At 41.0% G+C, this 27816-nt stretch overlaps 1 protein-coding gene across 8 annotated transcripts in view; it reads left to right on the forward strand.

Moving 5' to 3' along the window:
* Positions 1-27816, forward strand: part of BIRC6 (baculoviral IAP repeat containing 6) — a 255529-nt gene that overhangs the window by 185897 nt on the left and 41816 nt on the right. For all 8 annotated transcript variants that reach the window (XR_009867792.1, XM_062209232.1, XM_062209225.1 and 5 more), the window contains 4 exons: positions 6897-7197; positions 10397-10614; positions 12869-13033; positions 14245-14413. Coding sequence is in view for 7 of the 8 variants with exons in the window: in XM_062209232.1 (XP_062065216.1) it covers positions 6897-7197; positions 10397-10614; positions 12869-13033; positions 14245-14413 (853 nt within the window). In the remaining variant the exon portion in view is untranslated. The remainder of the gene's footprint in view (positions 1-6896; positions 7198-10396; positions 10615-12868; positions 13034-14244; positions 14414-27816) is intronic.

Raw genomic sequence — 27816 nt, forward strand, 5'->3', positions numbered from 1 at the left:
CGCTATGGCGCAGGCCCCAAGAAACACATTTAAACATAAAAAAGCTGGTTTGGGGCTGGCGCCGTGGCTCAACAGACTAATCCTCCGCCTAGCAGCGACGGCGCATTGGGTTCTAGTCCCAGTCAGGGCGCCGGATTCTGTCCCGGTTGCCCCTCTTGCAGTCCAGCTCTCTGCTATGGCCGGGGGAAGGCAGTGGAGGATGGCCCAAGTGCTTGGGCCCTGCACCCGCATGGGAGACCAGGAGAAGCACCTGGCTCCTGCCTTCGGATCAGTGCGGTGCGCCGACCGCAGCGGCCATTGGAGGGTGAACCAACGGCAAAGGAAGACCTTTCTCTCTGTCTCTCTCTCTCACTGTCCACTCTGCCTGTCAAAAAATAAAAATAGAAAAAAAAAAAAGCTGGTTTGCCTATTTTACTACTTGATGAAGTTGACTTATGGACAAGATATAAAAAGTAAAGAGGATTATTAGTCATCACTTAATAAAAGACTAATTTGGAAAAAGTCCTATTAATCGTAAATGTCTACATTTTTAATATAGCCTCAAATAGCATGAAGGAGAAATTGATGGAACTGAAGGGAGAATTAGGTAAATGAATATTCAATCACTGATTATAAAATTTATCTCTTGGAGCTGGTGTTGTGGCACAGCGGGTTAATACCCTGGCCTGAAGTGCTGGCATCCCATATAGGCTCCGGTTTGACACCTAGCTGCTCCTCTTCCAATCCAGCTCTCTGCTATGGCCTGGGAAAGCAGTAGAAGATGGCCCAAGTCCTTGGGCCTCTGCACCCACGTGGGAGACCCAGAAGAAGCTCGTGGCTCCTGGCTTCAGATGGGCACAGCTCCGACCATTGTGGCCAGTTGGGGAGTGAACCATCAGATGGAAGACCTCCCTCCTTTTCTCTCTCTTTCTCTCTTTTTCTCTTTCTCTTTCTCTCTTTCTCTGCCTCACCTCTCTCTTTGGGACTCTGACTTTCAAATAAATAAATAAATCTTAAAAAAAAAATATCTCTTAGCAATTAAAACCATAGAAAATTGGGAAGAAACCCAAAACTTCTCTGTGTACCTACTTGACATTTAGGGGACCCAGCATTCTAGCCAAAAGATTGGCTTTCTTCTCAAATGTATTTGGAAATCTTCCCAAGACAGTGTGTCGACTGGGCTAGAAAACAAGTTTCAGCTTCGTACCTCATAAACGTATGTAGTTTTTAATGTGTCAGTTAAATGGAAAACAAGCCTCAGTAAACTTGATTGCATTGAAATCAAGATGCTCGTGTTCCTTGACTACTGCAGAATTAGATTAAAAGTTAATAAAAGCGGTCGGCGCCGTGGCTCAATAGGCTAATCCTCCGCCTGCAGCGCCGGCACACTGGGTTCTAGACCTGGTTAGGGCACCAGATTCTGTCCTGGTTGCCCCTCTTCCAGGCCAGCTCTCTACTGTGGCCCGGGAGTGCAGTGGAGGATGGCCCAAGTGCTTGGGCCCTGCACCCCATGGGAGACCAGGAGAAGCACCTGGCTCCTGCCATCGGTTCAGCGTGGTGCACCGGCCACAGCGCGCCGGCCACGGCAGCCATTGGAGGGTGAACCAATGGCAAAGGAAGACCTTTTTCTCTCTCTCTCTCTCACTGTCCACTCTGCCTGTCAAAAATTTTTTTTTAAACATTTAAAAAAAGTTAATAAAAGCAAGAAATCTAGAGAAACCTCAAATATTTATAAACTAAGCAGTGGTGAGAACTAAGCAGTTCTGAGTAACACATGGATCAAGGAAAAGATAGCGTAGTTGTTATTATTTTTTTTTAAAGATTTATTTATTTGAAAGGCAGAACTACAGAGAGACAGATGCAGAGACAGAGAGGTCTTACATCTGCTGGTTCACCCCTGACGTGGCCGCAACAGCCGGAGCTGGGCTGATCCAAAGCCGGGAACTTATTCTAGGTCTCCCATGTCGGTGCAGGGGCTAGAGGACTTGGGCCCTCTCTGCTGCTTTCCCAGTCCATAGCAGAGAGCTGGATCAGAAGTGGAGCAGCTGGGACTCAAACCCTCGCCCACTGGGATGCTGGCACTGCAGGCAGTGGCTTTACCCGCTATGTCTTAGTGCTGGCCTGAAACGTACTGTATTTCAAAAATGATAATGAAAGTGTAACATGGGAAATAGTTACAGCTGTGTGTAGCGAGAAAGTTTATAGCTTAAAATGCTTATGCAGATGCTTCTCAAGTTCCCTAAAGCTATTATAAGTTGAAAATATCCTGTTAAAATTGCCTTTAATACACTTAACTAACCTAACACAGCTTAGCAACATAGTATACTGTAGAGTGTTGGCTGTTAATGCGCGTGGTCTCATAGCTGCTGCTGCCTGGCATCACAGGGGAATATCATACTGCATATTGCAAACCTAGGGAAAGATCAGAATTTAAAATTGGAAGTAGGGTTTCACACCATCAAAAAGGCAAAAAATCGTGTACTGTTGTGAATAGAACCAGTTGGGGACCACCTATAATTAAGATTAGCATTGTGATCTTCCATCTTACAAAACCACAAATAGAATAAAATAACCTCAACTAAGAAGCAATGGACTATAAAAAAGAGCCAGAATCGATTAAAAAAACAAAGAGAAACAAAAAAGCTGAACATTTTTTTCACTAAGACTTAATTAGATAAACCCTATTAAAGTTTAAGAAAAAAAGAGTAAGACTCAAAATGGGTCCTATCTCACATGATAGTAAGCACATTACTATACTTGACTCCTTGAGAAAAACTTCATGTCTTTTCAGTCCTAAGTAGTGGTAGGAAGTTTGCTGTGCAATATGTGTATCAGATTTAAATATAAGACATCAAATGGCTAGAGTACAAGTTCTAAAAGCCTCTCAAACCACATCTTGGTCATTGAGTTTACAGTAGTTTTCTTATTTGCATTGTAGTTATTATTCAAAGGGAATAAATTCTTACTTTTTGGGCAATTGAGCTGTCTTATCCTTGTCCTGGTTTACTTTTATTGAAAATATAAATCTTGGTAGGCTAATCCTCTGCCTTGCGGCGCCGGCACACCGGGTTCTAGTCCCGGTCGGGGCACCGATCCTGTCCCGGTTGCCCCTCTTCCAGGCCAGCTCTCTGCTGTGGCCAGGGAGTGCAGTGGAGGATGGCCCAAGTGCTTGGGCCCTGCACCCCATGGGAGACCAGGAGAAGCACCTGGCTCCTGCCATCGGATCAGCGCGGTGCGCTGGCCGCAGCGCGCCTACCACGGCGGCCATTGGAGAGTGAACCAACGGCAAAAGGAAGACCTTTCTCTCTGTCTCTCTCTCACTGTCCACTCTGCCTGTCAAAAAAAAAAAGAAAAGAAAAGAAAATATAAATATTTAATGTTAATTGAACAACAAAAAAGTGTTTTTTTTTTGACAAAAAAAAAAAGAATGTGTTTTATACCCTTTCAGTGCTACTTTTTAGTATGTGAAATAATGAATACTATATATGTAATGTTTATGTAAATGTTTAGTTTAAAAAATTATATTGATTTCAGTACTTATACCCTAAAAAGTACCAAAAGAATAATCATACTTTTGACATCTATATAAATATCAGTTTATTTTCTTCTGTAGTTGCTTCTTTTGTTGAATATCTATCCCAAACTCCTTGTTGATGTCTGTGAGCCTGCATGACTCCTGTAATTTTATTTCATGTACTGTATGCTATAACTGTACCATGATGTAATCAGTTTTAATGTTGACTAGCATTTTGATTGCATCCAGCTAAAGATGAGAAGAATTATGTACATAGAAGTAAAAAAAATTTGCCAGGATGGTGGGTGAATGGGCAATCATACATGATAGTGATTTTAATTTCCTCTTTCGTTTTCATGAGGTTGAGAGTCTTCCATATTATATGTAGTTAAGGAATCAAGAGCTTTTTGTTTTTGCCCTCAATATGTTTGTTTTCTTGTCATTTGAGATGTAATCTTTAAGAAAATTGAATGATGGGGCCAGCATTGTGGTGTTACTGGTTAAGTTGCCACCTGCCATGCTGGCATCCCAGCTGTTCCCCTTTTGATCGAGCTCCATGCCAGTGCACCTGGGAAAGCAGCAGAGGATGGCCGAGGTCCTCAGGCCCTTTCACCTACCTGGGAAACCCAGAAGAAGCTCCTGGTTCCTGGCTTCAGCCTAGCACAGCCCTGGCCATTGCAGCCATTTGAAGAGTAAACCAGCAGATGGAAGATCTCTAACTTTCTACTTCTTCCTTTCTTTCTCTATAATTCTGCCTTTCAAATAAATAAATATTTAAAAAAAAAATGATGACAACATATTATAGAGGAACTTCTGTGCCACACTTTTCTTTTTGTACAGCATAAAATAATGACTATAAATGTACTTAAAAAATTCACCTGACAAGGCTTACTAGATTCAACTTACCCTAAATTCCCACACTGTTACAATTGTGCTATTTCATAGTCTTCTCTCCTTGCTAAACTTCAGTAGTTTGAACAGGCTGCCATAAAAATCACAACTTTTGTTGTGTATCTAGAACAAGAGTGCTTCAAAAATTCATGGAAAATAGGATTTAAAGATTAGTTTGGGGCCGGCGCCGCGGCTCACTAGGCCAATCCTCCGCCTTGCGGCGCCGGCACACCGGTTTCTAGTCCCGGTCGGGGCACCGATCCTGTCCCAGTTGCCCCTCTTCCAGGCCAGCTCTCTGCTGTGGCCAGGGAGTGCAGTGGAGGATTGCCCAAGTGCTTGGGCCCTGCACCCGCATGGGAGACCAGGAGAAGCACCTGGCTCCTGCCATCGGATCAGCGCGGTGCGCCGGCCGCAGCACGCCTACCGCGGCCGCCATTGGAGGGTGAACCAACGGTAAAAGGAAGACCTTTCTCTCTGTCTCTCTCTCTCACTGTCCACTCTGCCTATCAAAAAAAAAAAAAAAAAAAGATTAGTTTGCTGCAGAAAATTTTGAAATCCATATGAAGGAGTACTCAAAATTTAATAGAAAATGCATATTATGCATAAATCTCAAAAAGTTTTGTACCAAAGTAATTTTTTGAAAGTTTTGTTTGTTTACTTACTTGGAAAGCAGAAGTAACGACAGAGACAGGAGAGAACGCGCAAGAAAGATCTCTTCCATCCACTGTTTTTTCTCTCCGAACTCCCTTAACATCCAGGGCTGGGCTAGGCTGAAGCCAGGAGCCAGGATCTTCATTTTGATCTTCCACATGGGTGACAGGAGCCATCATCTGCTGTCTTGCAGGTGGATTGACAGGATGCTGGATCGCTTGTGGAGTTCGGAACTCAAACCTAGACATTCCAGTATGGGATGTGGGCTTCCCAAATGACAGCTTAACTCTACTGTACCAGAATGTCTGCTGCTAAACCCACCTTTTAGTTCCATTTCCCTCAAACTTTCTGAAGTACACTTACATACATGCACTTAGATCATTTTAGTGATGTCTTGCATTCCTTAGGATTGATCCTTAAACTCTATGACTTCGGTAGAGTGATATGTGAATTGTGGGGGTCATTTTTAAATGAAGAGTGAAAAGAACCCTGTAATTAAGTTACTAATCATGAAATTATACGTTTGAGTGGGAAACTTCTAGTTAGTATTTGGTGAAGTATTTTATTCATGGCCGAGAAAGAGAAATAGTAAACTAAACAAAATGGAAAGTTTCTGTGTTTGCCATGTTTAGAATTTCTCTGAATTGTTATAAATTACGGACAGAATCCATCTTTTCTTCTAAGTACAAAGAGATGATGATGGTGGTGGTCTCAGATCCAATTCAGGATTATATGTTGAATTTCTTGCACACCTTTCTCTCTCTCTCTCTCTCTCGTCCCCATCTCCACCTCTCTTCCCTTCTCCCTTTGTCTTTTCTCTCCCTGCTTTTCTCCCTTTTAGATTTATTTGAAAGCTAGAGAGATAGACCCATATCTGCCATTCCTCATTTACTCCCCAAATGCCTTTAACAGTTGAGACTGGGCCAGGCCAGACCTGGGCATTGCAAACCAAGGCCATCTGATGTGCTATGCTGTAGCCTTCTAACAGTTTTGTTTTTGTCTTGCATGATTTTTGCATTTTTGATCAGCACACACAAAATGTACATATATATATTACTTACATATGTAATATATATAGACATATATATTATATATGTGTATATACATAAATATGTATAGTGTATGTGTGCATGTACTCACACAAATACACGTGTGTATGTCTGTATTTCCTGAATTTGCTTGCTCACAGGGTTCAGCAACTGACAGCTGCTAGCAGTGTCTATTCCACACTGAAAGAAATTGGATCTCCTTGGAGACATTCTAGAGTTAGGGCAGGAAATGTACAAATGTGCCTTATACTATCTTACTACGCTATAAAGGAAGGAAGTGCTCATAGAATAATGGGGATGCTTGAAAAGGATGCAGGAACCTCCTTTAAATGGGTTCTGGTAACCAGATCTGGTTCTGCTTGGCATCAAAATAGTGATAGTAACAGATTGTAATCTGTAGGATAAAATTGAAATCTGTACTGATAAAAATTAATAAATGCGCGGATAGGGAAGGTGGGAATGTTTATGCTCACCTTTCACTGCCAACTACTAATTGTTGAAGCAATGAGAGAAGTTATCCTTTGGGAACCACCATCACCAGTATTATTTCAGGAAAAAAATAATGTTAATGTAAGTGGATCAAAGTTTTGAGAGAAACAAGAAGTTTATTTTGTTTGAAAGATTCTGTCCACGGAACACCCCAGTCATGATGTTACATGGTTCCTGACACTTGAAAGCTTGATTTTACAAACACATTTCCCTTTTTAATCCTTATATTCTAAATTTTCTAAGATTATTTGCAGATCTTTAGATTGAACCTGATGTTGACAAAGCACACATAACAAAACAAACGCTGTTTCGTTTTGTTTTAGGTCAGTGCTCCAGTTGTAACATCCACCACTCAGGAAAAGCCAAAGGATAGTGATCAGTTTGAATGGGTGACTATTGAACAGTCTGGGGAGTTAGTGTATGAAGCACCAGAAACCATCGCGGCTGAGCCTCCTCCGATCAAGTCATCAGTCCAGACCATGTCTCCTATACCTGCTCACTCTCTAGCTGCTTTTGGATTATTTCTTCGTCTTCCAGGCTATGCTGAAGTGCTACTGAAGGAGAGAAAACATGCCCAGTGCCTTCTTCGATTGGTACTAGGAGTGACAGATGATGGAGAAGGAAGTAAGTTATTAATGAATTTTATCAATTCATATATAAGTAGGTTGTGTAAAATTATACAAATCATGGCCTATTGTTAATCTTTTATTTCTTTCATAGTTGCTTTTTGATGCTTTGTTATTGGTGTTGGCTCAATTGCAGTATTAGACATAATAAGTACTAAAGAGCTTTCAATTTTATTTCAGTATTTATTCAGAAGATGTTTACTGGATACAGAGCTCCTGGTCTATGGACCGCTTATACCAAGCATGTAGTAGGCTCTATCATCTAGGTTTGTGTACTTGCACTCTGTGGTGTCCAAATAGACACATCACTCAAGATTTACATGTCATTGAGCAGCACTTGACTGTGCATAGACTTGGCACGTTACGAAAAGCTTTGAGCGCACTTAGTACAGTATTATGGAGGCTCATGTATATGAGATTATTTCCTACTCAGTGATATGGATGAAGTATTGTAGTTTTGGTTTTTTTTTTTTTTTTAAGATTTTTATGTTTATTTGAGAGGTAGAGTTACAGACAGAGGGAGAGACACAGAGAAAGTTCTTCCATCTGCTGGTTTACTCCCTAAATGGCCGCAACTGCCAGAGGTCAGCTGATCCGAAGCCAGGAGCCAGGAACTTATTTCAGGTGTCCCACGCAGATGCAGAGACCCAAATACTTGGTCCATATTCTACTGCTTTCCCAGCTGTAGCAGACAGCTAGATCAGAAGAGGAGCAGGTGGGAGTTCATCTGACGCCTATATGGGATGCTGGTGCTATAGGCGGAGGCTTAGCCCACTGTAGCACAGTGCCAGCCTCAGTGTAGTAGTTTTTAGTGAGACCTTAGTGGATAGATTAGTTACATTGGAAGGTTACTTCAGGATGAAGGAATGGTTTTGAACAGTGTTTGGAAGCTCTGAGAGTCTAACTCAGAGGAGATAAGCTAGCTGATAAAAGGTAGCATTGACAGCTTGTTGTAACAGATTATGGAAAAAGTTTATTAAGAATTTGAGAATTTATTTTCATTACCAATTGAGAATTATTAAAATGTATTCAGCAGAATACTAATGTCATGAGCATGGTTTTTTATGAGACTGAATCTGCTGACAATGTTTAGATGAAAGAGAACAGAATTGGGAAAGTAACAGTATGTATTATGGACTAATATGTAATATAGGATAATAGAAAGCTATGCTGATTGTTCTGTTGAATTGGCATTGTTATTTACTAGAAGGAAAGAAAGATCACTTAGAATAGCCTCACAAATAGACTTTCGGGCCAGCGCTGTGGCTCAATAAGCTAATCCTCTGCCTTGCGGCGCCGGCACACTGGGTTCTAGTCCCGGTCAGGGCACCGGATTCTTTCCCGGTTGCCCCTCTTGCAGTCCAGCTCTCTGCTGTGGCCTGGGAGTGCAGAGGAGGATGGCCCAAGTGCTTGGGTCCTGCACCTGCATGGGAGACCAGGAGAAGCACCTGGCTCCTGGCTTCGGATCGGCGCAGTGCACCCACTACAGCAGCAATTGGAGGGTGAACTGACGATAAAGGAAGACCTTTCTCTCTGTCTCTCTCTCTCTCACTGTCCACTCTGCCTGTCAAAAAACAAAAACAAAAATAGACTTTCACATAGGTTACTTTTAATTGTTTGTTTAGTGACCATTCCATTAATTTTAAAATTTATTTATTTTGAAAGGCAGAGTTACAGAGAGGCAGAGAGAGGGAGAGGTCTTCCATCCACTCGTTCACTGCCCAGATGGCTGCAACAGCCGGAGCTGGACTGATCTGGAGCCAGGAGCTTCTTCTGGGTCTGCCACAAGTGTGTGTACTTGGGCCATCTTCCACTGCTTTCCTAGGTCATAGCTGAGAGCGAGATCAGATGTGGAGCAGCTGGGACTCTATCTTGTGCCCATGTAGGATGCCAGCATTGCAGGCAGCTGCATTAACCCACTATGCCACAGTGCTGGCCCCTCCATTAATTTTAGTGATTGGTACTGATTTATTTTACATACCATTTAGAAACCCTGTACCACACTGTATGATTTTGTGTCTTGAAACTCTGAAGCTCAGATAAAATATCCTTCTTTTGTGTTATGTTGATCAAGCCTTTCATAAATGTTGACGATAAATGTATTTGTAATCATTACTGTTGTTCTCTGTACTAAGTAGTCTTGATTAGTTTTATAAATTGTATGTGCTAATTTTAACTGATCAAGAATTTTTAATTAATCTATTTTAAGTGTGTAGGGGGTGAAAGCCATTGTATTTTAACATATTTACTAGACAGTATAACTTAAGTAGAAGTGGAAAAAGAATTACCTTCAGGTTATTTCAGATAATTTTTAGTTAATATACAAGTACAATAAATGTTCATTGTTAATTATTAATATCATAATTATGATAGCCCTTCCTATAACAATTGTCTCCTCTACTAGTCATGTGGCACTGTTTTGTTTGCATTTAATATTCCTTTCTGGCTAGAAAATAGTAGAAAATTTTATTGCAAAATGAAAATAGCTTTAGTTGTTTAGTTCATTACTGAAAACACTCCCAAGGCAAGCAATTGCTTTCTATCATAGGAAACTTTTAATCCTTTTATTTTGGTACATTTATATTCTGATTTGTAGTGATCTCGATGTATCAGTACTATTTAATTCTGTATATTTCAGCTTTCTTTTGGTGTTTATATATACTGCTTTTTTTTTTTTTTAACATTTATTTATTTGAAAGTCAGAGTTACACAGAGAGAAGAGAAGCAGAGAGAGAGAGGTCTTCCTTTTGATGGTTCACTCCCTAGATGGCCACAACGGCTGGAGCTGCGCCAGTCTGAAGCCAGGAGTCAGGAACTTCTTCTGGGTCTCCCACAAGGGTGTAGGGGACCAAGGACTTGGGCCATCTTCTACTGCTTTCCTAGGCCATAGCAGAGAGCTGGATTGGAAGGGGAGCAGCCGAGTCATGAACCAGCGCCCATATGGGATGCCGGCGCTTCAGGCCAGGGCATTAACCCACTGCACCATAGCGCCGGCCCTTCTATATACTGTCTTACAAAGCTTTCCTGACACTGTTTATGATTAAATTTTCAGACATTACTCTTTTGTTTGGGCTGTTTTATACTAAATCTAGTTACGTGATTTTATATTACATTGTTAGTTGATAATTTGTGACTCTGTATGTAGCTCCTAGCTGTGTTTTTAAGTATGTTTGAGTCCTCTTCTGTTTTTAATCTAGGTCACATACTACAATCTCCATCAGCCAACGTGCTTCCGACCCTTCCTTTCCATGTCCTCCGTAGCTTGTTTAGTGCCACACCTTTAACAACTGATGATGGTGTGCTTCTAAGACGGATGGCCCTGGAAATTGGGGCGCTACACCTCATTCTTGTCTGTCTCTCTGCTTTGAGCCACCATGCCCCACGAGTCCCAAACTCAAACCTCAATCAAGCAGAGGTAGGTTCAATTATAATTTTTTAGGTTATGAAAAGCTAACTTTGAGTGCCTAATAAAACTTTGTATGATCTTATTAATATGTCAGAGATTTGAGGCTTTGTTTTTTGTAACTAAAGCAAAGGATTTAGAAGTGAAACTTAGTTTTCTCTCTCCTTCAGAAAACTACAAATTAACTTTTGTACTTGAAGAATGAAGATTTCAAAGCTTAATAATCTTTTTCATTTATCAACATATGCTGAATTTATACTCTAGTCTTCTTTCCCTTTATTAAATGTTAGAGAATCATATTATTGAGTGGGAGACTCTAGTAGCCAGTGTAGTAAGACAAGGGAAACAAAGAATAGAACAAAAACTAAAGCAAAACCTCTTGTGATTTTATTGTTATAGAATGTCCAGAATAATTAATGGCATATGTGAGTTTAGTGAGACTACAATAAATGAATATGGAATCAATATGTAAAAAGTAGTTACATCTTTTTGTAGCAATAAACATGTACTTTTAAAGACTATTTTATAGTAGCTCAAAAAGAGAAATTACCTATGAATGAATCTATAAAAATATTTGTAAGATTTATTCATAAAATATTTGACTTTTTTTTTTTTTAAGATTTATTTATTTGAAAGGCAGAGATAGAGGGAGAGAGAGAGAGAAAGATCTTCCATCTGCTGGTTCACTCCCCAAATGGCCACAATGTCAGGGTCTAGGCAAGCCAAAGCCAGGAGCCAGAAGCTTCTTCCAGATCTTCCAGGGGCCCAAGCCTCTGCTGTTTCCCTAGGCACATTAGCAGGGAGCTAGATCAGAAGTGGAGCAGCTGGGACTTAATTGGCACCCATATGAGATGCTGACACCACAGGTGGGTAATTAACCATCTACACCACAGGGCCACTTCCATGACTTTTTTTTTTTTTTTTAAACCATGCCTATATTTGTATCCCAGTTGATTGAAAATATAATAGTGAAATAATACATTTCTTCCCAAATCAGTCCCTGTTTGATGGAATTCTAATTTCAATTTGGAGGAAATTGACAAACCAGATATAAAATTTCTGTGGAAACAGAGCGAGTCAAGGATACCTGAAGCTATTACAAAGTAAAAGAATATAATTAAGCACATGTATACTGTGATACACCAGAATTTATTAAGCTATGGTACTATTAAGAGAATCTAACCTATAGCTGTATGGTTATCTGATATGTAACTTGGGACTCTGCAGCATTTTAAAGTACGCTTTTTTTTTCTTTTAGACTTATTTATTTATTATTTGAAAGGCAGAGTTACAGAGAGGCAGAGGCAGAGAGAGAGAGGTCTTCCATCTGCTGGTACACTCCCCAAATGGCAGCAACAGCTGAAGCTGTGCCAGTCTGAAGCCAGGAGCCACGAGCTACTTCCAGGTCTCCCATGTGGGTGCAGGGGCCCAAGCTTTCTTAGGCTGTTAGCAGAGAGCTGGATTGGAAGTGGAGCAGCCTCTACTCGAACCAGTGCCCCAATGGGATGCCTGCACTGCAGGCAGATGCTTAACCTACAGTGCTGCAGTACTGGTCCTGACTTTATCTCCCCCCCCCTTTTTTTTTTTTTTTTTAAATTTTATTTGAGAGGTAGAGTTACAGACAGTGAGAGGAAGAGACAGAGAGAGAGGTCTTCCATCCACTGGTTCACTCCCCCACTCCCCAAATGGCTGCAGTGGCCGGAATTGAACCGATCTGGCGCCAGGAGCTTCTTCTGGATCTCCCACGTGGATGCAGGGCCCCAAGGACTTGGGCCATCTTCTACTGCCTTCCCAGCCTGTAGCAGAGAGCTGGATAGGAAGAGGAGCAGCTAGGACTAGAACCGGCATTCATGTGGGATTCTGGTGCTGCAGGCAGTGGGTTAAGCTACGGTGCCACGGCACAACCACCTCCTTCTTAAGTCTGAATGATACTGTGTTTGTTTATGTTTATGTGTGTTCATCCATTAGTGAACACATGGGCTCTTTTCTCCCACCTACCTACCTTCCCTCCTTCCTAATCTTCCTTCCTTCTTTTTTGGATAGGTTGCCGTGAATATATATTTACATGTTTTTGTTTTAATATTGGTTTTAAATTTCTTTTGGGTATATACCTAGGAATTTCTGGGTCATACAGTAATTCAGTACTCAGTTTTTAAGAAATTGACTAAGTGTTTTCCGCAGTGGCCAGACCATTTAAACTTCTCAGAAATAGCTCTTTTTAATAAATAAAGGCAAATAGTAATAAATTTTTACATTCTGTTACAAGCCACAGGTGTCAAGCTCTCATAACCCTACATCAACAGAAGAACAGCAGTTATACTGGGCCAAAGGGACTGGTTTTGGAACAGGCTCCACAGCTTCAGGATGGGATGTGGAACAGGCCTTAACTAAACAGAGGCTGGAAGAGGAACACGTTACCTGTCTTCTGCAGGTATATTTGTAACATTTATATTATTATTGTTAATAGTTACTTTGTTTTTTGTATGTTTAGCGATTTTAAAATATTGATGACTTACCCACATCAGTTACTATCATGCCCACAATGTGCTCCCGGCTTCCAGTGCATTCTAGGATGGTAGTGGTCAGTGATCGCTGTTTTTTTACTTGTTACTGCAAATTTTTTACCTCTTAGTTTTTTTGCTGAGGAAAGTAGCAAGGATGAAATTATCCCGTCTCTTGAAGATGCACTGTTTGAAAGTCGTATTTTTTTAGTCACCTTCTCATCTTTTTTTTTTTTTTTTTTTTTTTTTTGACAGGCAGAGTGGATAGTGAGAGAGAGAGACAGAGAGAAAGGTCTTCCTTTGCCGTTGGTTCACCCCCCAATGGCTGCCGCGGCCGGCGCACCGCGCTGATCCGAAGGCAGGAGCCAGGTGTTTCTCCTGGTCTCCCATGGGGTGCAGGGCCCAAGCACTTGGGCCATCCTCCACTGCACTCGCGGGCCACAGCAGAGAGCTGGCCTGGAAGAGGGGCAACCGGGACAGAATTCTGCGCCCCGACTGGGACTAGAACCCGGTGTGCTGGCGCCACAAGGCGGAGGATTAGCCTATTGAGCCGCGGTGCCGGCATGTCATCTTCTCATTTTAACATATTGTCTGTGGACTCTAAAATAGTTATTATATTTTTGTTTTTCAAATTTCCTAACTTTTCCAGACTAATATGGAAATACTTTACTACAGAAACCAGGAGAGATGCTGTAAAGAAAATCTTTAATGTGTAAAGAAAAGATTAGTTTTAATTCTTAGATCCACTAATTGAAGCTGTAATTTTCTGTAGTTCTAGAGTGATATACTCATTCTAGTATAAAGTTCTAAGATTCCATCACCCTCAAACTGTGAACTGAATCTGTTCAATAAAGTATAATCATAAATAAGATCGGAGTTTCTATTAAATTTTTAAGTTTAAATTCTTTGTGGAATTGCTTTCATTTATCTTATCATATATAGTGCGCCATCCTTTGTAAGCAGTATAATCTTTTAAAGATTTTAACAAAAATTTTTTTTCAAAACTAGTATGAGATAAGGACTGAGTTGAATACGCAGATTGAATGTACTCTGAGTACGCAGATTGAATGTCTTAATATAACAGGCTTTTAAAGTATGTGAAACTATGATGCGATTTAGTTTCAACCATTTTTATGTTTAGGTTCTTGCGAGTTACATAAACCCTGTTAGTGGTACAGTAAATGGAGACGCTCAGTCCTCTCAGGAGAGCAGAGGCCAGAACAGTAATGCCCTGCCTTCGGTGCTGCTGGAGCTGCTTAGCCAGTCCTGCCTCATCCCAGCCATGTCCTCTTACCTACGAAATGACTCAGGTAAAGCACTTTGTGATGATTCCTTTGAAATATCCTTGTGGGTGAATGGTCTTGTTTGTTTATTTGTTGTATCATTTTAAATAATGAGGTTCAGTTAAGCTATTTGATAGCTTTATTTCTGAATAATTATTCTTGAGATAGATAGGATACAGTTTAGTACTGTATACTAGAACATGTGTTAGGTTTTCATTATGTTTCTGTCTTCATCTGTGAAAGTATATTTTTTTCTCTTAATAACCTGTAATTGAAAATGATAGAACAAAGAGTAACAAGTTCATGACAATATTCTGATCTAAATATGTTTGAATTCTTGGGGTTTTTTCTTCTGTTTTCTTGTTGAACGATATAAAATTACGAACAGTAGTAATTTTTGAATAAATATGCATAAATCAGTTACACAGTATTTGATAATAGGATAGTGTTTAAAAATTCAGCAGTAAAAGTATTAGATACTTTTGTCAATGTGCAATTATTGATTGAAATTAGTTTATTGTTGTATAATTATCATCCTAGAAATGGATTCTTTTCCTAAGTAAGAGTAGAAACTTAACATATATTCTTTAGACTCATAAGCATATTGATATTGCCAAGAGAAACAAACAATTAACATCTACTTTTTTTAGCCAGGACCTTTAAATTTTTTTTATTTCAGCTGTCTTGTCCTTACCCTCTTCACTGCCTTTATTCATATTTTTCTTCGTGAAAATAAACATTTATGCATTTCATTAGTTGCAGAATAAGTAAAGGGAATAGGGGGAATGAATCATGAAATAGTCTGTCTGGTGCTCCATAGCAGCTGAGTTGCTGCTTTGGGTGGATGGGAAATCCCTCATGTTTGGAAAAGAATTGTCCACTTTGTCCTCTGTGATAGAATGTATGCTTTAAACACACACCACTTCGCAATCTGCCTTAAACACCTTCCTAAATGTTTTGAATTGTTAGATTGGTTTTATATATCGGCTTGATCATTAAAGTTGTATTATTTTTTATTTTCATTTTTATTTTAAAGAGTGCCAGAGATCTTTGATTTGCTGGTTCATTCCCAAGTATCAATATGTTGCTAACTGAGCTGGGCCAGTCTGCAGCCAGGTTCCTAGAACTTAATATGGATCTCCCATGAATGCCAGGGACCCAGACACTTGAGCTTTCATCTGCTGCTTCCCAGGGTGCACGTTAACAGGAAGCTGGAATCTGAAGCAGAGCTGGGACTTGAACCTAGGCACTCTTACATGGAACCCTTAGACTTGATGACATCCTATTTTGTTTCATTTTTTTAAATGAGAAGATTTCAGATGTAGAATATATTTCTTAAATTAAATATTTGAGACAGTAAAAAATTTAATTTTAGATTGTGTGAAATAGTTGAATAGGGTGGGGTAAGGTTTCTGTTTACCTCACCTCCCCATCATTAAGGTCTTATTTTATGAATACTATTAGGATACATGACCTACCAAAAACTGTTAAGTTTCTGTCTTGTGTTGAAAATTACTCTTGTGTGACACTGAGCTTTTATTTTTTTATTTTTTTTAATTTTAATTTTTATTTTTTTGACAGGCAGAGTGGACAGTGAAAGAGAGACAGAGAGAAAGGTCTTCCTTTTGTTGTTGGTTCACCCTCCAATGGCCGCCGCGGTAGCACACTGCGGCCGGCACACTGCGCTAATCCGATGGCAGGAGCCAGGTGCTTCTCCTAGTCTCCCATGGGGTGCAGGGCCCAAGCACTTGGGCCATCATCCACTGCACTCCCTGGCCACAGCAGAGAGCTGGCCTGGAAGAGGGGCAACCGGGACAGGATCGGTGCCCCGACCGGGACTAAAACCCGGTGTGCCGGCGCCGCATTAGCCTAGTGAGCCGCGGCGCCGGCCTGAGCTTTTATTTTTATAGTTCAGATTCAACAAGAAGGTTCAGTGTTTGCATAACATGCAAAATAATCGCTATTTATACAAGTTTTTGTTGATGATTTAGACAGTTTTTGATTGTGTGAAGATGTTAATAAACAAGCTATCATTTTGGTTTGAGGGGGATGTAACTAATATTTGGGAGAAAAATTTTATGTGATAAATTAGAATTCAATCAAATTTTATGTGATAAATTAAAATTCAATCTTTCAGTTCTCTATTTTGCTGGATAAAAGGCATTTTGTTGTTTAGATGTATTTGAATCTGGTACTTTGTTCAGTATAATTTTAATTAATAATGTTTGTATTCAAATGGGGTAACAAAATTTATTTGAAATAATACATTAAGATAAGTTCATACAAAATTATTACCTTAGTAATTAAGTAGGTTAGATGGTAGCACATTTTTTTTGCATTTTTTTTTAAGATTTATTTATTTTATTTAAAGTCAGAGTTACACAGAGAGGGAAGGAGAGGCAGAGAGAGAGAGGTAGGTTTTCCATCCATTGGTTCACTCCCCAAATGGCTGCAACGGCCAGAGCTGTGCTGATCCAAAGCCAGGAGCCAGGAGCTTCTTCCAGGTCTCCCACGTGGGTTCAGGGGCCCAAGGATTTGGGCCATCTTCTACTGCTTTCCCAGGCCATAGCAGAGAGCTGGACTGGAAGTGGAGCAGCTGGGTCTCAAACCAGTGCCCATAGGGGATGCCAGCACTGCAGCAGGTGGCTTTACCCGCTGCACCAGAGCAACAGCCTATCTGCCTCTCTCTTATAAGAGCACTTGTGACTGTGATAATCCTGAATAATCTAGGATTAGCTTCCCATTTTAAGATCCTTAACATAAGGCATCTAAAACAGATGGAGCATGCTAGTCTTTTGGAAGATTCCTGGAAATGGGATTAAAAGATAACAGACAGTAACTGCAGTGAGACAGTCCTTGAGTAATTCTCTAACAACCTTTTTACTAGCCCTATAGTTGTTATGCTTTAATTTAACCAAATTGCAATTTTAGATTGTTTCTTTATAAAATTTTAAATTATTAAATGCTGTTAGAAATAATTGCATACCTAAGATTTTAGAAATTGAGAGGAGGCCGGCGCCACGGCTACTTGGCTAATCCTCTGCCTGCGGTGCTGGCACCCCGGGTTCTAGTCCCGGATAGGGCGCCAGATTCTGTCCTGGTTGCTCCTCTTCCAGTCCAGCTCTCTGCTGTGGCCCGGGAAGGCAGTGGAGGATGGCCCAAGTGCTTGGGCCCTGCACCTGCATGGGAGACCAGGAGGAAGCACCTGGCTCCTGGCTTCGGCCAGCGCCGGCCGTAGTGGCCATTTGGGGAGTGAACCAACGGAAGGAAGACCTTTCTCTCTGTCTCTCTCTCTCTCTCTCACTAACTCTGCCTGTCAAAAAAAAAAAAAAGAAAGAAAGAAATTGAGAGGAAAATTTATAAACCTGTTAATATATAAATGCATTGTATACTCTCAATGTTTGTTTTACTGGCATTACAGCAGCAGTATCAGTTTTGTTTTGGTTTTTCTTTTTCAAAGATTTTATTTACTTATTTGATAGAGTTACAGAGAGAGGTCTTCCATCTCTTGGTCCATGCTGCAGTGGCCGGAGCTGGGCCAGAACTGAAGCCAACGAACCAGGAGCTTCTTCTTGGTCTCCCACATGGGTGCAGGGGCCCAAGGACTTGGGCCATCTTCCACTGCTTTCCCAGGTCATACCGGAGAGCTGGATGGAAGCGGAGCAGTTGGGACACCAACTGGCCCCCATATGGGATGCCAGCACCACAGGTAGAGGCTAAGCCTATTAATACACAGTGCCAGGGCCAATGCTGTGACATAGCAGGTAAAGCTGCCACCTGCAGTTCCAACATGCTGTATGGGCGTCGGTTCGAGTCTTACTGCTCCGTTTCCCATCCAGCTCTCTGCTATGGCCTGGGAAAGCAGTACATGGGAAACTCCGAGAAATCTCCTGGCTTCTGGCTTCAGATCCTCGCAGCTCCAGCCATTGTGGCCAATTGGGAAGTGAACCAACAGATGGAAGACTCTTCTCTGCCTCTACCTCTCTGTAACTCTTTCAAATAAACAAATAAATAAAAAAAAAAAAAAAAAAAAGACACAGTGCCGGCCTCCGCAGTATCAGTTATTATATATAACATGTAATAAGTAGATTTTTCAAAGGTCAACAACATGATTCCAGTTTACTTAAAACAGATTTACTTAACATCGATTCCAGTTTACTTAAAATAGATTCGTAAGTTTAATGCATAAATAATAGTTCTTTTAAAGAATAAGGATAGCTGTTGATGTTCTTGTTGGGGTGTTGCACTTCAACACCTGATTAACCTGAAGTCTTTCACAGAATTCTGTGTTGATTAATTATGTGCAACAAACTTTTCTCTTAAAAATAATTTTTTTCTGGATTTCTTTTTTTGTTTGTTTTTAAGATTTATTTCATTTCTAGGCATAAGCCAGGAACTAGGAGCTTTTTCTGGGTCTCCCATGTGGGTGGCAGGGACCCAAGCACCTAGGCCATCTTTTACTGCTTTCCCAGGTGAATTAGCATGGAATTTGATCAGAAGTGGAGCAGCCAGGACTGGAGCCAGTGCCCATATGGGATACTGGTGCTCCCAGCAGTGTCTTACCCTGCTACACCAAGTTACTGGTCTCCTTTTTCTGGACTTTTATTCCAAGAATTTAAATCAGTTAGCTAAGCCAGTATTTTTTAAAGTTTTTATTTCTTTCTCAATATTTTGACTTTCACTTGTCATGGCTGTATTAATTCTTCAAAGCCAGAATAACTTTTCCTCTTAACCACTATCGCCATTAATATTTATACTAGTGGCTTAGGAAGTCTGCACTTGTCCCTCTGGCCACCAGGTGGAGATCTTGTTTCATTGTTAGAAATGTTTGCTATAGTACACATATTTGAGTGTTAATAATTTTATAATATAATTTTATACAGTATTTTTAGTGTTATCTGTGTTTTGACTACAACCTGTCACATGAGGTCATTTGTAGAACTTTCTACTGTGGCATCATATTGACACTCAAAAGGTTTCAGATTTATAGAGTTCTATGGATTTTCAGCTTAGATGTGCTGCACCTGTAAATTTAGTACTTTTTGAGATGTGATGATTTTGAATAGCCCTTTTCTCAACTGTTGACGAGTAATAGGTTTTTTTTAATACTATTTGTTGAATTCTTTACTTAGTGTAGGATTGATCTTATGAGTAAAAATGTTAATTGAAAATGGATCTTTGTAAAAAATAAAAATGGGTGTAGAAGAGGAAGGAGGAAGAAGGGTGGGAGTGCAGGCAGGAGGGAGGTTAGGGTGGAAAGAATCACTATGTTCCTAAATTTGTATATATGAAGTCATGAAGTTTGTATATTTTAAAATATTTCTAGGTAAAAAAAAAAATACATGTGTAACTGGGAGCTTTGACATCTTGTTATTAGGTGATCATATTACAAAGGATTTATTTTTTGAGAGATCAGAAATCATATTAGTGCTTAAGTTCTAAAATATATAATTTTATCATTTATGAAAGTAATGTTGGCCGGCGCCATGGCTTACTTGGCTAGTCCTCCACCTGCGGCACCGGCACCCCGGGTTCTATTCCTGGTTGGGGAGCCGGGTACTAGTCCTGGTTGCTCCTCTTCCAGTCCAGCTCTCTGCTGTGGCCTGGGAGGGTAGTGTAGGATGGCCCAAATGCTTTGGTCCCTGCACCTGCATGGGAGACCGGGAAGAAGTACCGGGCTCCTGGCTACGGATCAGCGCAGTACTGGCCATAGCGGCCATTTGGGGAGTGAACCAACAGAAGGAAGACCTTTCTCTCTGTCTCTCTCTCACTGTCTAACTCTGCCTGGCAAAAAATTTTAAAAAATAGTTAAAAACTAGTTTTTTTAAAAAAAAGAATGTAATGTTTTTTCTTATTTTGTTGATTGCCTAAGAAATAAATTGCTGAAATTTACTGAGCAATTGCAACACAGAGTACGTAACTGCATGTCCATATTTGTAGTTTTCTCACTAATAGTTCAATTGAAGTTTTTGAATTGTATCAAAATACAGCATTTCTTCGCAGTGTTTTAACAAAGAGTGTGGGTGGAAATTTTGTAAGATTTTTCTCCTAAGTAGAGCAGCATAGGTCTACTTTTGAGGATTAGCTGAGTAGTACAAATAAAATTTGAAACACTTGCCTATATTAAGATATTTATATCTATATATACATTACTAACAAGGTACTAGGAAGGGCAGATGCCATTTCATTCTTGCTACAACATTGTGGTAATGTTACCACTCAGAATGTCTGGAACATAGGTACTGTCACGAGTACCTACTGTCATGCAGCTCGACAGGGCTTAAGGGCGACGTGTCGGAGTATGGAGAAGAAGGAACACAAGGACACAAGACTGTCTTTTCAATGAAAGGTTTTTATTGTTCACACCAATTCACACTAGGGCTTCACCACTCTGTATACCAGTCTATGTAGTTATATTTACTAATCCACAGATCATAACACACATCTAGCATCAAAACAGTCTCAAAGGCAATTCAACTACATTAATATAAGTACAGAAAAGCATAACACAGTATTATTAATCATAGGTTCGAGGCATATTCCTTCATATTACACATGGCTAATATCATCATAAATGCTGCGTTTTCAAGGTTCGTATCACGGTCACGAAAATGTCAAAGTCCAGAGTCCAAATTCTCTGTTATCACTCGGAGAGATGGATCTTAGAACAGTCACTTACAGGCAGGAAGTCGTGGGATGACTGTCACTCTGGGCAGTAGGCTCAGAGTTTCCAGGCAGACTGCAAAGTGAGGAGTTAGAGAGGTCCCCTGTCGAGAGGTCTGGTCCAGCTCTGAGGTCAGGTCTGGCAGCAGGCTGATAAGAGGCGTCAAGGTATCGGCTCTGATGGAGTTTGGTTCCATAGTCGCCTTGTGCCACTACAGAGTAGCAGGATGGCTTTTTAGCTCCAAGTACAAGGAGATCCAGAGGTTCAGACATACTGGGCCATCTGTAGTCGCCTTGTGCCACTACAGGGTAATGGACTGGCTTTTCAGCTCCAAGTACGAGGAGATCCAGCGGTTCACACGTACTGGGGCATGATCCTGAAGAGGATGGAGAGTGGTAGAAAGGGTCTTGTTTTATCCTTGCCACTCTGAAGTGGGCGTCTCCAGTAGGGGTCTGGGTGTCACCAATCAGTTGCGCTCCCTCTCGGAGTTTCCCAGAGTGCCACCAATCTGCTGTTCAGGACAGGGTGTATCTGAAGTGTTCCTTGGGTGCGGCCATTCCCCGTGCAAGTAGGAAGGTAACTTGAGGTTATCGTCCATAGTTCACGTTATCAGACTCCCCAGAGATGTCTGTTCAGTCTGATGAGGAGCATCTTTGTGACAAGCGTTGAGCTTGACATAAGTGATGTCATCAGCTTCTGGCTTAGCATAAGTAACTCCATCTTTATTTCTTATTTTTCCTTCTTTGTGGGCAGTGTTAATCTGTAACTTTTTGGGGGGCTACCAGTGGATTTAGCCATGGGCCACCTCTGTTTAATCATTGGGTAAGCGGTGATCCGTGACTTGTTTTGGGGGCTCCTGTGTGATTCCCCACAGGTGCTCATCAGCACATGTTAGTTCTTTTTATTTAGAATTTGGGATAGGATATTTCGTATGTTAAATAATTATAACTGGTGAGTTTTATGAAGGGACAAGAGGCTGCTTAAATTAAAATTTAGATGAATTTTCAGTTGCCTTGATTTGTACCACTTTGTTAGGATAATATAGTTTTTTTTCTTTAAAGATTTATTTATTTATTTGAAAGTCATGTAACACAGGGATTGGAGAGGCGGGGTGGGGGGGCGGCCCTTTATCCGATGGCTCACTTCCCAACTGGCCACAACGGCTGTAGCTGTTCCAACCCGAAACCAGGATCCAGGAGCCTCCTTTGGGTCTCCCATGTATGTAATAAGTAGATTTTTCAAAGGTCAACAACATGATTCACTCCAATCTCTGTGTAACTCTGTCTTTCAAATAAGTAAATCTTAAAAAAAATTATTCTTGGTGAAAAATTATTTGTTACTTTATTGGACTTGATGTCTATTTCAGGCTTTTAAAAATTGTATTTTGTTCAAGGATAATTTCTATAACCAATGGTCTGCCAAAGGAGAAAATACAGCTCCAAACTAGGCAGTGTTATAGTTGTAAGAATTAGAAAGTTTTATAGGAATGGGGAACACAGGTCCAAGGACCATATATAAGGCCCGTGAATCATTTAGTCTGGCCCTGCCAAGGCAAACGCAAGCTGGTCTTGAAATTCGTTGTATAGCAATCTTTTTTTTTTTTTTTTAAGATTTATTTATTTATTTGAAGGTCAGAGTTACACAGAGAGGAAAGGCAGGGAGAGGTAAAGAGAGGTCTTCAATCCACTGGTGCACTCCCCAATTGACCAAAATGGCCAGAGCTGAGCCAATCCGAAGCCAGGAGCCAGGAGCTTCTTCTGTGTCTGATGAAGGTACAGGGGCCTAAGGACTTGGGCCATCTTCTACTGCCTTCGCAGACCATAGCAGAGAGCTGGGTTGGAAGTAGAGCAGCTGGGACTAGAACTGGCACCCGTATGGGATGCTAGCACTGCAGGTGGTGGCTTTACCTGCTATGCCACAGCACCGGCCCCAGCAGTCTAATTTTTAACCTGATTATTTTGTATGGCCTACAGTTGAAGTTATAAATATCCGAGTGCCCCTTGGCAGAATGTATTTCCCCACACCTGAATGGTTATACTCTGCTGACAAATAATAATTTGATTACTTTGTTACAATAGTATTGGTATGTTTCAGGTTAGAGTGCAAAGTAAGCCTGGTTAGATTCTTGGGTTGAAAATTAGATATGTAGGGCCGACACCGTGGCTCACTAGGTTAATCCTCTGCCTGCGGCACCGGCATCCTATATGGCTGCTGGTTCTAGTCCCGGTTGCTCCTCTTCCAGTCCAGCTCTCTGCTGTGGCCCGGGAAGGCAGTGGAGGATGGCCCAAGTGCTTGGGCCCTGCACCCCATGGGAGACTAGGAGAAGCACCTGGCTCCTGGCTTCGGATCGGCGTAGCTCCGGCCGTAGAGACCATTTGGGGAGTGAACCAACAGAAGGAAGACCTTTCTCTCTCTCTCTCTCACTGTCTAACTCTATCTGTCAAAAAAAAAAAAAAAAAAAAAGAAAAAGTTAGATATGTAAAAAGTGAATTTATTGTGTTAGATGCTTTCATTTTTGTTTACTTAGTTCTTATTTGTTTGAAAGGCAGGAAGAGACAGAGATACTCCTTGCTGGTTCATTCCCCAAATGCCTGTAACAGATGGACTTAGGGCAGGCTGAAGCCAGAAACCTTTATAAAATGGAGCCTAATCCCCTGCTACTCGTGCCCCAAATAGATTTGTGGAAGTATAACAGGAACTTTGGAGAATGATGTATGGTAAAACCCAGACTCCAGGCTAGGCTGAAGGACAGATCAAAACAGGGTAGCATAACCACAGCACTGACTCCAGAAAGAGCTCTGAAAACTTGGTTTAGGTACCTAGAGAAGATAAGGCAGAATTTGGAAGCTGAACTGGGTTTATTGCTTGAGGTTTTTTTTTTTTTTTTTTTCCAATCAGAATGTTTTTACTTTATAATATTTTTGATTTACCAAAAGCTGCACAGGTAGTGTAGACAATGTGATCTTACCATTAGCGTCTTTTCCTAATGCTAACATCTTCTCTAACTGTGGTCAGTTTATCATAAATTCATATCAGTTCAGGAATTAGCTGAACTATAGGCTTTATTTTTATCCCACCAGTTTTATATTAATGTTCATTTTCATTTGAAGGGCATATTTCGTCATCATATGTTCTCAATGTTCCAGATCTGTGATAATTTCTTATCATAGGTAGGAATTTATTTTTCATGATCATGACACTGGTCAGATATTTTAAAAATTCTCCCTCATGTTGAGTTGTCTGTTTTCTCATGATTATTCTGAAGTTAAGGGTTGTGGGAGAAAACATTCCAGAAATAAAAGTAGTGTTCCCATCACATCCTATCAGGTGTGTATGATATCGTCATAACTTACCACCCTAGTCATCTTAACTCTGGATAGGAAAATGTCTGCTGGCTTTCTCTGATGTAAAGTTTGGAAAGAAATTATTGTGCCCTTTGCAAATTCTATTCTTTTTAAGTGTTTCACTGAGTTCACATACTCAGTAGGAATGGTTTTAAACTCCATCCCCTGAACTAGGGGGGTACATTTGGAACTTGGAATTCTTTGGAAAGGAAAGTATTTAATCAGTTGTTTATATCAGTATAGGCTTATGGCTATTTATTTTACTTACCAATGAGTTATATTCAGCACATTATTTTGAATAGCTTTTTTAGAATGTAACTAACTTGCTATAAACATATAAATGAATTGTGTTTAGTCCATGGTTTTTATTATATCTGTGCAGTTGTACAACCATCATCATCATCTTATTTTAGAGCACATTCCAACAGAGAAACCTTTTCTCATTAGAAGTCATTCTTTACTGATCTGGGACTGTGGCTTAGTAAGTGAAAAACCTCAGCCTCTAGTGCCAGCATCCCTTATGGATGCTGGTTTGAGACCTGGCTGCTCCACTTCCGATCCAGCTCCCTGTTGATGTGCCTGGGAAAGCAGCACACTCCACCAGTGTGGGAGACAGGAAAGTAGCTCCTGGCTTCTGGCTTCAGCTGTTATAGCCATTTGGGAAATGAAAAAGGGTTGGAAGATGAATCTCCTCTTCTCTTTCTATCTCTCCCTCTCTCACTATAACTCTGCCTTTCAAACAAATTAATAAATGATAATAAATTAATTAATTTTTAAAAAAATCTACTTTTCCATCTGCCTTCACTCTCAATCCAAAACAGCTACTAATCTGTATTATAATTTTGTTGCCCATATTGTTTGAACTTTCACCATTTGGATATTTCTAGTTGTCTCTGTGTCTTTCCTGAAATGCCCCCATCCTTTTGGTTTTTTAGAGCATTCTCTTTTTGATGCTACAAGATATTCCAGGTTTGCGGCCTATTTTCTTTTTTCTCTCTTTTTTAAAAATTTATTTGACAGAGTTAGTGAGAGAGAGAGAGACAGAGAGAAAGATCTTCCCTCCGTTGGTTCACCCCCCAAATGGCTACTACAGCTGGAGCTGTGCTGATCCGAAGCCAGGAGCCAGGTGCTTCCTCCTGGTCTCCCATGTGGGTGCAGGGGCCCGAGCACTTGGGCCATCCTCCACTGCCTTCCTGGGACACAGCAAAGAGCTGGACTGGAAGAAGAGCAACTGGGACTAGAACCAGTGCCCATATGGGATGCCAGCGCTGCAGGTGGAGGATTAACCAAGTGAGCCTCGGCGCCAGCCCTTGTGGCCTATTTTCACTGTCCAGTTCCTAGAATCAGTAATTTAAGGAGCCCTGGTTGCTCTTATAGGAAAATAATTAGAAATCCAGGTTTGAATGCTCAGTGAGGATTCAATATGAAACAGAAAATGTCCATGAAAAAAATTCCAAGATGTTTTCCAGATAAAGAATTAGGAGACTGACCAATATGCCAGGGACAGGACATTCAATAGAACCACAGATGAACCCAAATGTTGACATTAGCAGAGACCTAAGAGCAGCTTTTATCATAATCCTACATAAATATGGTTGCAGATTGCTGAGCTGAATGGTTACATGAGTAACAGATTTTGAAATACTAGAAAAAAAATTGTGGAAAGATTTCTAAACACAACAGTAAAAAATACATAAAAGAATCAAATGAGGGGCTGGTGCTGTGGCGTAGTAGGCTAAGCCTCTCCCTGCAGTGCTGGTATACCTTATTGGTGTGGCTCAAGTCCCAGCTGTTCCACTTCCAGTCCAGCTCCCTGCTAATGGCCTGGAAAAGCAGTGGAAGATGGCCCACATGTTTGGACCCTAGCACCCACATGGGAGACCCAGAAGGAGCTCCAGCCATTGTGGCCCTTTAAGGAATGAACCAGAAATACTGCACACTTGTTACTGTTTCATTGCTGGAAGAAGCATGTTCTGTGTTACCTTTCCCAGAAGAGGGAGAGAACCTTGGAAGCCTGTGTTTGGATTCCTCCTGATGTGGCTATTTTTTTCCTTTGTGGATCACTGTAATGCATGAACCATGATTGTAAATACAACTTCCTCTGGCTCCTGATGTTCCTTCTAGCAATTTGTTTTACGTGTTATATGTAGTCTTGGAATCGCTGACACAGTGGCATTTTAATCTTCATTTAAGATTTGTTTTGTTCAGGTTACATTAAAAAAACCTATGAAAATTGCAGATAGAATTGTGGCCAGACTATTAAAATTTGTTTTATTTTGCCAAATGCACCTTGACCCACATACATATTTTTTTAGTTTGACATTTTTATTCTATTGAATGTGCCTATCCTTGAGCATAGTAGCCATTTATTCAAACTATCATCTTGGTCCTGCAGCATGGTTCTTTTTCTTATTAAAGCTTTTATGTATTTTTGGTTGGATTTGCTATTGTGGATTTTTCATTTGTGTTATAGGAAATTATTGGTATTTGTATAATTAACTTTGTGCTCATAAACCCTCCTAAACTCCTATATTAGTTCTAATAGTATTTTTTCTTTCAAAATTTTATTTATTTACTTGAGTGGCAGAGTTATAGGCAGAGAGAAAGGAGAGACAGGTTGAAAGTTCTTCCATCCACTGGGTCACTCCTCAAATGGCCAGAACAGCCTGAGCTGGGCTGATCGGAAGCCAAGAGCTTCTTCTGGGTCTCCCATGTGGGTACAGGCGGCAAGCACTTGAGCCATCTTCCACTGCTTTCCGAGGCCATAGCAGAGAGCTCCATTGAAAGTGGAGCAGCCAGGACTTGAACCAGCACCTATGTGGGATGCCAGTGCTGGCAGGCGGAGGCTTAGACCAATATACCACAGCACTGACCCCTAGTTCTAGTAATATTTTTATAGATTCTCCTTAGATAGTCAATTTTTTTTTTTTTTTTTTGACAGGCAGAGTGGACAGTGAGAGAGAGAGACAGAGAGAAAGGTCTTCCTTTCCCCGTTGGTTCACCCTCCAATGGCCGCCGCGGTAGCGCGCTGCGGCCGGCGCACCGCGCTGTTCCGATGGCAGGAGCCAGGTGCCTATCCTGGTCTCCCATGGGGTGCAGGACCCAAGGACTTGGGCCATCCTCCACTGCACTCCCTGGCCACAGCAGAGAGCTGGCCTGGAAGAGGGGCAACCGGGACAGGATCGGTGCCCCGACCGTGACTAGAACCCGGTGTGCCGGCGCCGCAAGGCGGAGGATTAGCCTAGTGAGCCGCGGCGCCGGCCAGATAGTCAATTTTTTAAATAAGATTGTTTATTTGAGAGGCAGAGTTACAAATAGAAAGGGGGACAGAGCGAGGGAGAGGGAGAGAGAGAGATTGATCAATCGCTCTTCCATCTATTGGTTCACTCCCCAAGTGGCTACAATGGCCAGAGCCAAGCCGA

This window comes from Lepus europaeus, chromosome 13 (assembly GCF_033115175.1).
Source record: "Lepus europaeus isolate LE1 chromosome 13, mLepTim1.pri, whole genome shotgun sequence".
Lineage (NCBI taxonomy): Eukaryota > Metazoa > Chordata > Mammalia > Lagomorpha > Leporidae > Lepus > Lepus europaeus.